General features: G+C 35.3%; 1 protein-coding gene across 1 annotated transcript; it reads right to left on the bottom strand.

The window, feature by feature from the left end:
* Window positions 1-5,161: 5,161 nt before the first annotated feature.
* On the bottom strand, window positions 5,162-7,612 carry LOC131609014 (heat shock 70 kDa protein 4). Its single transcript, XM_058880635.1, has 2 exons — window positions 7,269-7,612; window positions 5,162-7,014 (listed from the first exon to the last, which is right to left on the bottom strand). The coding sequence occupies exons 1-2, from the start codon at window positions 7,480-7,482 to the stop codon at window positions 5,285-5,287; spliced, it is 1,944 nt and encodes a 647-aa protein (XP_058736618.1). The 5' UTR covers window positions 7,483-7,612; the 3' UTR covers window positions 5,162-5,284.
* Window positions 7,613-10,518: the final 2,906 nt, after the last annotated feature.

Below are 10,518 nucleotides of genomic sequence, written 5' to 3'. Positions count from 1 at the left end.
AGAGTGTGCAGACTCAAAGTTTTAAAACTGGTGACATGTACATAGAGCTCAGGGACAATGGCACCCCAGTGTATTGGAGGCAAATTAGCTCTAACAATTATGCTAGACCTCGCGCTTGTTTTACTCTATGGCTTGCTCTATGGAACCGCCTACCAACTAAGGATAGACTTGAGAAAATCAATGTGGTTACTGATGGACTGTGTGTTTTCTGTGGTCAGATTGAAAGTATCAATCATCTCTTTTTTGTTTGCAGGCATACTCAGGCCATCTGGCAAACGATGCTCAATTGGCTTGGTTATACAAGGGCTAGTGGGGACTGGATTCAAGAGAGTTCTTGGGTGAGCCTGGAAGTAGAAAAAAAGGGGTGGAAGCGGAAGATTCTAAAGATGATTACTGCTGAAGTTGTATATCTTATCTGGCAGGATCGAAATGGGAGAATATTCAACAAGCATAATCAGAATTGTGATCTTGTTGCACTTGCCAAATACATGGTGATCAGCCGAGCAATTCGCAGAAAAGAGTTGGCTAGACATGTCAATTTAGAATCTTTGGTAATTAGTTAATGTATCTGTTTGTTGTGTTGGATGCTAGATCTTTTAGAAGCCTGGATCTTTGATCGGCCTGTATTGAGTGTTTTTGGGTAATAAAATTTCCATTTTACTCCAAAAAAAAAAACAACAACTACAAACTGAGAAATTAAATTAATATTTATATGACAATCATTTTTCTCTTAATTCATATATATTTTTACATAAATTTTTTAACCATAATTATATAATATTTATTTCGACTTTACGCGACCCGTGTGAATGCACCGGTTCTTTACTAGTACTTACTAGAATGAACAAAAGAATTACTAACAATTAATCTCATTAAAGTAGTTTTGAGGTTATTCAAGGGAGAAACACACTTGAGATTAGAAACTCTGTCGATGCTAGGTGTTATTTAGTTGGAGACAGACAGTTAAGTTAGTCGTGTGTTAAGGCTGTAGTGAGCATGATGCTCTTTAGGTTGCAGATAGTGTGTATGACTTAGAGTATGTCCTTCTCCTTTGAGGGGGAGTGTTGGCTGTAATTTCGACGCTTAAGAAGGTGTGAGATGTCCTAGTAAAAATTTAAGGAAATGTTTGAGATAAACAAGTTGATTTCTACAGGAAATTAGAGGAGTTCAACTAAGACCTGTTGAAAAGGTTGTCATACTGGCGAAATGATGTTACATTGAAACTTAGAAGGTTTTTGAAGTAGTTCAGACTTGAAGTTTGACAAAGATACATTCGAAATAAGGCTGGTAAATGTATTTTGGCCTTATTTGTTCTTTAGAAAGACGCATGAAGACCTATGAAAGGCGAAGCGCATGTAGACGAGAACGTGTCATCCTCTGGAAAAGAGACAGTTTGTTACTGTTACTATCGAAGTAGTATAAATGAGGGTTTTACCATTAAATTTCGGTGTGTTCAATATTATACCATACTTAATCACTCAAAGTATCTAAGTGTTTGTTGAGAAAGAGTTTCAGAGAACATGTACGTATGAAGCACCATCTTTTTTATTCTAACATTAATTCATTTACATTCAAATCATTTTCATTTCAATTTACACTTCAGTCGAAGTTACCTTTTCTTGCTTACATTTTGTTTTATGAGTCTTCTTTGCATTACTTTTAAATTAATCTTCAACATCTAAGAACTTACTGATAAGAAAGCCTAAAAGAAAAACTATACACATATGTCATAGGATCAATCTAGTCGATCTAGTAAGTAACCAAAGTAACAACTTTGGAAGACTAGCGGTTGTTTACCAAAATCCATGGTAAACAAATTGGCACGCTCAGTGGGATCCTTTTTTTCTAGTTTTGGTTTGTCTTTGAAACCTTGTTTTATTTTAGTTATGCATATAATTTTATCTCAAACTCTGTTGCATGAGATTGAGAAGTGATATGGTAGCCAGAAATAACAAACCAATACCAAAAAGGAAGTACGTTAAAAGGATGATTAATCCATCAAATAGCAATGTAGAACAACCTCCCCATTCGACATGGGAAAACATGGCTGCAACAACTATGACCGGAGCGATTCCCTCTACAATAAGTACGACGGCCATGCTGTCGAATGCTCTAAGTGGACCAATATTGTCCCTCATTCAAACGTAGAGTCAACCAGTGACCCCAAGGTCAGTGGGGACTAGTAATTTTAGGCCTTATGTGCTTGGATTTACAATGCCAATGAATGGTCTTGAACAACCATATGGCATGCTAACTTCCATAATGGCAAGTTTACATAATAGTATGTCAACGTTTGTTGATCCTATGGCGACTATATTTTCTCCCTCACTTGAAAAATTTCCAACTCAATCACATGTGAAAGAACAATAACTTATGTTTGAAGATCAGAGACATGAAATACACTATCGAGGTTTGAAAGAGATGGAGGTAAAGCTAATTTGTAAGAGACTTTATTGACTATTTTTCAAATTTGGTAAGAAACAATAAAATTAGGAGTAAGTTTACAATATTTCTATGCCTGACCAACCTTGGGGTTTGCTGAACTACCTCGAGTCCTAGCACAACATTCTCACCAACTCAAGCCAGCGTAGGCACCTTACACCTCCTCCCACACAAAGCCTCAAAAGCATTTATCTCAATACTAGAATGGAAACTATATTATTGTAAGTAAACTCTAAAAGAGGTAAGTAATTATTCAAACTACCACCCTGCTCTAAGACATAAGCTCTCAAAGGGTCTTCTAAAACTTGGATAGTTCACTCAATTTGACAGTCTATTCTAAAGACGATGAGAAAAATTTGAGCTAAGCTTGGTTCCTATTGCTTGGTATGAAATTCTCTAAACCCTAAAGGTAAACCTAAAGTCTTGATAAAAAATGATAGTTGATGAAATTCCATGTAACCTCACTATCTCACTGATATAAAGCTCATTCAACTTCCTAAATATAAAAGAAATTTTAATTATAATGAAGTTGAGTTGATTTTGTTAGTCTATAAACCACATACCAAATATAATCACAGCCTCTAGAAGTCCTAATAAAACTCACCACAAAGTCCATCAAAATATTATTCCATTTCCACTCAGGAAAATGCAAAGGATGCATTAAACTGGATAGCTTCGGATGCTCTATATTTTCTTTTTGGAAAAATAAACGAGAGTATATAAACTTTGCCACATCTTTTTTCATACCAAACCACCAAAATATTTTCATAAGATCTTGATACATCTTTTTAACTCTAGGGTGAACAGTTAAGCTACTTAGGTGGCATCTCTTTAATATTAAATTCCTGAGATCTATCAGATGAGGTATACATCTTTAATTTTAAAACATTCAGATACCATCACTTACTTCCTTAAAACAAACAACATGTCCTTAAGTTATTAGCACAAACTGGTCCAAAAGACGCATATTCATCTTTTGACCATCTCTAGCCTCATCTAACATATTACTAATTACTTTTAACATACCTAACTTTAAACTCCCAATGTTTATCTCACAGACTAAGACCATGTCTCTAAATTGCTCTATCAAATCCATCTTGTTGACCAAGTAACTCCAAACACGAGAGAGAGAGAGAGAGAGAGAGAGAGAGAGAGAGAGAGAGAGAGAGGTCAATTATGATATTTGCAATTTGCGAATAATTTATATAAAAAATTGGCTTAAATAGTCAATTGATCCTTGTACGTTGGTGTGTTTTTATTTTCGTCCCTAAAATCAACTTCGAATAAAAAGTCTGATTAGGAGTCCATGGACCGGTATGTTTTGATATAACTAACAGCATATATTGGTGGTTACTTCTCTTTTTGCGTCCTAGAATTTCGTATTGGGGTAGTGCTAGTCTTGATCTTGATATTTGTTGGATTTTGTCAGTGTGTTCTGGTCTTGGTGGTGCTTTCGAATATGCAGCTAGGGGGAAGTGTTTATTTGGTATTGTCTTAGTTTAATCTAGTGCAGGTGGTATGACCCGGTGCGTTTAATTTAGAGTTGATTTTATATGTTCAAGAGCACAGCGATTATTAGTTTCTAGTGTGAATCTTGGGCTGGCTTAGTATCTGCCGATCAAGTTGTCAAGTATTACTTTCTGTGGTATATAGACTTTGTTATATGTGATGATAGATTCAATTTTGCCAAAATGATTAGCTAGCACCATTTTAGATGGTGTCACTAACACATTGTTAGTTTCCCATGAAAGTGAAGGGATGGAAAATTGTAAGGAGTGAAAGTTTTTAGTAAAATGTGCTTCCACCATTTGAAATAGTATGTGTCATAGGGGAATGAAAGTTTAAAATTGATGGGTCCCACACTCATAATCTTTCCTTTCTATATTGCAAAGAAAATAAACATGAACCATTAATACAATCAAAATGACTGAAACACCCAATTTGTAAATATATTTTTTTTGACAAAGCAGTCTTATTACCACTTCAATTTATCATTTTTCTCATTTAAATCTTTTAGATACAAATTGTTCTATTCTTTTTACATGAATGAATGTTATTTTTAAAAATATATATATTTTTGCGGCCTTAATATAATATAATTAATATAATTAATTGTATTAAGTTATTAAATATAGATAAAATAAATTTGGCACAGATATTTTAAAGCAAAATTGTGAAGTATGGTATCTTTTGAAATTATATAAATTATTAAAATAAATATTACTTAAGAATGATAAAAATAAAATTATTTAAGACTTTAATAGTTTTTCTTCAATTTTAAACAAAGGTTATTATCGTCATTACATAATATCACATTTTTCTTTCTTCTCATTTTTTATCTACTTTCACTCATAACAAATAACTAAAAAGTTATTCCTCTTAAAGTTAAATGTAACAGCAAGAGTCATTTTTAATCTACTATCACTCATAATCATCATGGTTGAAAACTGTTGTGGTGCATTCACTCATTAGAATGAGCTCATTAATAGCATTCATTCTTTCTTTTGCCTTTAATAGTTCACCGTTTGACAAATAATTCTTTCAATGTACTAACTTTAAGTGATTTAAAATTAGAATGAAGGTCCAGATGATATAAATAGAATGAAGGGCTAGATATGGCCAGTAAAATTATTTCCTTGCATTACTAAAAAGAATTGATACATATAACTTTCACAATCAAACACAAAAACTGTATCAATGTATCCATATCAAAAAGGAATTTGCCAAATCACTGACCAATAAATATTCTAAAACCAAATTAAAATTAAAAGGATCCAGAACAAAATAAAACCAAAATTAAATTTAAACTTAAATGGGTCTGGAACAACATTTAATCAACAACTTAGTCGACTTCTTCAATCTTGGGGCCAGCACCACCTGCAGCTGGAGGAACTTCATCATCATCCCCACCCACGTCAGGAGCAGCTCCACCTTGATACATCTTAGCGATGATTGGATTGCAAAGACTCTCAAGTTCCTTCATCTTATCTTCAAACTCATCTGCCTCAGCCAACTGGTTATTATCCAACCAAGTAATTGAAGCATCAATTGCATCTTCAATCTTCTTCTTGTCATCGGCTGAAAGCTTTGAAGCAATCTTCTCATCTTTAATTGTGTTCCTCATGTTGTAAGCATAGTTTTCCAAAGCATTCTTTGCATCCACCTTCTTCTTGTGTTCCTCATCTTCTGCCTTGTATTTTTCTGCCTCCTCAACCATCTTCTCAATCTCCTCCTTTGAGAGTCTACCTTTGTCGTTAGTAATAGTGATCTTGTTCTTTTGCCCAGTTGTTTTATCCTCAGCAGAGACATTCAAGATACCGTTAGCATCAATGTCAAAACAGACTGTGATCTGAGGAACACCACGGGGAGCAGGAGGAATGCCAGAAAGCTCAAATTTGCCCAACAAGTTGTTGTCTTTGGTTCTTGCTCTTTCTCCCTCATAAACTTGGATCAAGACACCGGGTTGATTGTCTGAGTAGGTAGAGAAAACTTGCTCCTTCTTGGTTGGAATTGTGGTGTTCCTTTGAATCAGTACAGTCATGACACCACCAGCAGTTTCCAAACCAAGAGACAATGGGGTAACATCCAAAAGCAACAAATCTTGAACCTTCTCATTACCTTCGCCACTTAAAATAGCTGCTTGGACGGCAGCTCCATAAGCAACAGCCTCGTCAGGGTTGATACTCTTGCAAAGCTCCTTGCCATTGAAGAAGTCTTGCAAAAGCTGCTGAACTTTAGGAATCCTAGTGGAACCACCAACAAGAACAACATCATGAACAGTGCTCTTGTCCATCTTTGCATCCCTAAGACACTTCTCCACAGGCTCCATACACTTCCTAAATAAATCCATGTTAAGTTCCTCAAACCTAGCACGAGTGATTGTTGTGTAAAAATCAACACCCTCATACAAAGAATCAATCTCAATGGTTGTCTGAGCAGTTGATGAGAGAGTTCTCTTTGCCCTCTCACAAGCAGTTCTCAACCTCCTAAGTGCCCTAGGGTTTCCACTAATATCCTTCTTATTCTTTCTCTTAAATTCTTGAACAAAATGGTTAACCATCCTGTTATCAAAATCTTCACCACCAAGATGGGTATCACCAGCAGTAGCCTTAACTTCAAAAATACCCTCTTCAATAGTAAGAAGTGATACATCAAAAGTACCACCACCCAAATCAAAGATCAACACATTCTTCTCACCAACACTTGTCGCCTTCTTGTCAAGACCGTAAGCAATAGCAGCTGCAGTTGGTTCATTGATTATTCTAAGAACATTCAAACCAGCAATGGCACCGGCATCCTTTGTGGCTTGACGCTGAGAGTCATTGAAGTAAGCAGGAACAGTAACAACAGCATTCTTGACAGTAGAACCAAGATAAGCCTCAGCAATCTCACGCATCTTAATGAGCACCATAGAGGAAATTTCCTCAGCAGAAAATTGCTTGTCCTCACCTTTATAGTTAACCACAATCATAGGCTTTTCGCCAGCACCGGCTATAACCTTGAATGGCCAGTGCTTCAAATCACTCTGAACAGAAGCATCAGAAACTCTCCTTCCAATCAAACGTTTTGCATCTAAAGTATATACAAATTCAAATCACCAATTAGCACACAAATTAGTTAAAACTCATAAAACAAAATACTAACAACCAAGCATATCATTATATCAGTAATCTAAAATCGAACGATACTTTTGCCTCATACTAGTATTCAATAGAACAGATTCATAAATCACTATAGATCCCACAAATTTATAGGTTTTTTTACTGAAAATTAAAAATAAATATGAATCAATCATTTGGTGGTGAATGAAAAGTTAGAGATCTTACCGAAGACAGTGTTAATGGGGTTCATGGCGACCTGATTCTTAGCGGCATCACCGATCAACCTTTCACTGTCGGTAAAAGCTACATAAGACGGCGTCGTACGGTTTCCTTGATCGTTGGCAATGATCTCGACCCTATCGTGCTGCCATACTCCAACGCAGGAGTATGTTGTGCCGAGATCGATTCCAATCGCTGGACCTTCTCCTTTTCCGGCCATCGTCGAAGAGATTTTGAACGATAGAGATTGATTTCGTGTAAGAGGAGCGGAAAGATAAAAGAGTTCGTTAGGGTTAGGGTTTCGAAGTAGGGATCTGTGAATGAGTTTGTAATAAGGGAGTGTTTGTTTTGATTTTTATACAGGAATAAGGGATTCTAGAATGTTCTATTTTTTCCGTTGGAATAGAATAGTAGGACGGATGCGAATAGCCTAATAGTGCGTTTACACGTTTTCTGCTTCTGGTTGCTTCTAGATGCTTCTTTCTTCTAGAATCACTTTTTAAAATCAAATAGCTACTAGAATGAACAAAAGAATTACTAACAATTAATCTCATTAAAGTAGTTTTGAGGTTATTCAAGGGAGCAGCACATTTGAGATTAGAAACTCTGTAGATGGTTGATGTTATTTAGTTGTAGACACACAGACGATTAAGTTAGTCGTGTGTTAAGGTTGTAGTGAGCATGATGCTCTTTAGGTTGTAGATAGTGTGTATGACTTAGAGTATGTCCTTATCCTTTGAGGGGGAGTGTTGGCTATAATTTCGACACTTAAGAAGGTGTGAGATTAAAAATTTAAGGAAATGTTTTAGATAAACAAGCTGATTTCTACGTGAAATTAGAGAAGTTCAACTAAGACCTGTCAAAAAGGTTGTCATACTGGCGAAATGATGTTACACTGAAGGTTTTTGAAGTAGTTCGGACTTGAAGTTTGACAAAGATACATTCGAAATAAGGCTGATAAATGTATTTTGGCCTGATTTGTTCTTTAGAAAGACGCATGAAGACCTATGAAAGGCGAAGCACATGCAGACGAGAATGTGTCATCCTCTGGAAAAGAGACAGTTTGTTATTGTTTCTATCGAAGTAGTATAAATGAGGGTCTTACCATTAGATTTCGGTGTGTTCAATATTGTACCATACTTAATCACTCAAAGTATCTAAGTGTTTGTTGAGAAAGAGTTTCAGAGAACATGTACGTATGAAGCACCATCTTTTATTCCAACGTTAATTCATTTACATTCAAATCATTTTCATTTCAATTTAAATTTCGGTCGAAGTTACCTTTTCTTGCTTACATTTTGTTTTATGAGTCTTCTTTGCATTACTTTTAAATTAATCTTCAACATCGAAGAACTTACTGATAAGAAAACCTAAAAGAAAAACTATACACATATATCCTAGGATCAATCTAGTCGATCCAGTAAGTAACCAAAGTAACAATTTTGGAAGACTAGCGGTTGTTTACCAAAATCCATGGTAAACAAATTGGCACGCTCAGTGGGATCCTTTTTGTCTAGTTTTGGTTTGTCTTTGAAACCTTGTTTTATTTTAGTTCTGCATATAATTTAATCTCAAACTCTGTTGCATGAGATTGAGAAGTGATATGGTAGCCAGAAATAACAAACCAATACCAAAAAGGAAGTACGTTAGAAGGATGGTTAATCCATCAAATAGAAATGTAGAACAACCTCCCCATTCGACAGGGGAAAACACGGTTGCAACAACTATGACCGAAGCGATTCCCTCTACAATAAGTATGACGGACATACTGTCGAACGTTGTAAATGGACCAAGATTGTCCCTCATTCAAACGCAGGGTCAACCAGTGACCCCAAGGTCAGTGGGGACTAGTAATTTTAGGCCTTATGCGACTGATTTAACAATGCCAATGAATGGTCTTCAACAGCCATATGGCATGCTAACTTCCATAATGGCAAGTTTACATAATAGTATGTCAACGTTTGTTGATCCAGTGGCGACTATATTTTCTCCCTCACTTGCAAATTTTCCAACTCAATCACATGTGAAAGATCAATAGCTTATGTGAAGATCAGAGACATGAAATACACTATCGAGGTAAAGCTAATTTGTAAGAGACTTTATTGACTATTTTTCAAGTTTGGTAAGAAACAATAAAATTAGGAGTAAGTTTACAATATTTCTATGCCTGACAAACCTTGGGGTTTGCTGAACTACCTCGAGTCCTAGCACAACATTCTCACCAACTCAAGCCAACGTAGGCACCTTACACCTCCTCTCACACAAAGCCTCAAAAGCATTTATCTCAATACTAGAATGAAAACTATTATTATAAGTAAACTCTAAAAGAGGTAAGTGATTATTCAAACTACCACCCTGCTGTAAGACATAAGCTCTCAAAAGGTCTTCTAAAACTTGGATAGTTCACTCAATTTGACAGTCTATTACGAATACGATGAGAAAAATTTGAGCTAAGCTTGGTTCCTATTGCTTGGTGTGAAATTCTCTAAACTCTTGAGGTAAACCTAAGGTCTTGATAAAAAATGATACTTGATGAAAATGTTTTTTTGGCTTTTTTGATGAAGTAATCGGTTACTGCCTATATGGTAACCGGTTACTGAAACTATGAAAAGTATTCCCACTGGTTTTTGTATGGGTAACTGATTACCCTTGTTTCAGTAATCGGTTACTGAATTAAAAATTTCAAAAAATATGAACGTTGGGAGTGGGTAACCGATTACCACTGAAACATTGCATCTTTTCATTGTTTCTTCAGCGATACGAAATTGAAATTAAGTCATGTGTTTGCACCCTTTTGAGAATGTTTTTGCAGCCTTTTGGAAGGGTGTTTAACATTATATAAAGGCTTCTTGATTCTTTTTGAAAACACACACCAACCATCAATTTTTTCATAATCATTTTGTTGTGCTCTTGCTTTCAAATATTCATTGTGTTCAAACTTCTCTTTTAAGAAAGAAAATTTTCAGCATACACTTTCATATACTTAGAAAATTTTCTTCATCATTTCCATTGAGTACATAAGAACCTATTGTGAGAAAACTTTACTTATTACCAAAAATATTCAACCACTTGTAATTCTTTATGTTTGTATTGATTACATCTTATTGTTCCATGTGTGGATATAAGATTGTAAGTGTTAGAACAAGATTTGTTCTGATCAATATTCTTGTTTTGATGATAACAATGTATATGAATTTTGTATAAGACAACGTGGTACTCTAATCCAATGCATTTTCCATTTCAGGAAATATATAAG

This window comes from Vicia villosa, linkage group LG6 (genome assembly GCF_029867415.1).
Source record: "Vicia villosa cultivar HV-30 ecotype Madison, WI linkage group LG6, Vvil1.0, whole genome shotgun sequence".
NCBI lineage: Eukaryota > Viridiplantae > Streptophyta > Magnoliopsida > Fabales > Fabaceae > Vicia > Vicia villosa.
Note: the sequence above shows the minus strand (reverse complement) of the source record. Positions and strands in the feature narration are given on the sequence as shown.

Bases quoted from the DNA above. Each gene is read 5' to 3' on its own strand.
- LOC131609014 (XM_058880635.1), bottom strand. From the start codon at position 7,482: ATGGCCGGAAAAGGAGAAGGTCCAGCGATTGGAATCGATCTCGGCACA. The intron at 7,015-7,268 runs GTAAGATCTCTA...TATATACTTTAG, and splicing joins CCCCATTAACACTGTCTTCG to ATGCAAAACGTTTGATTGGA.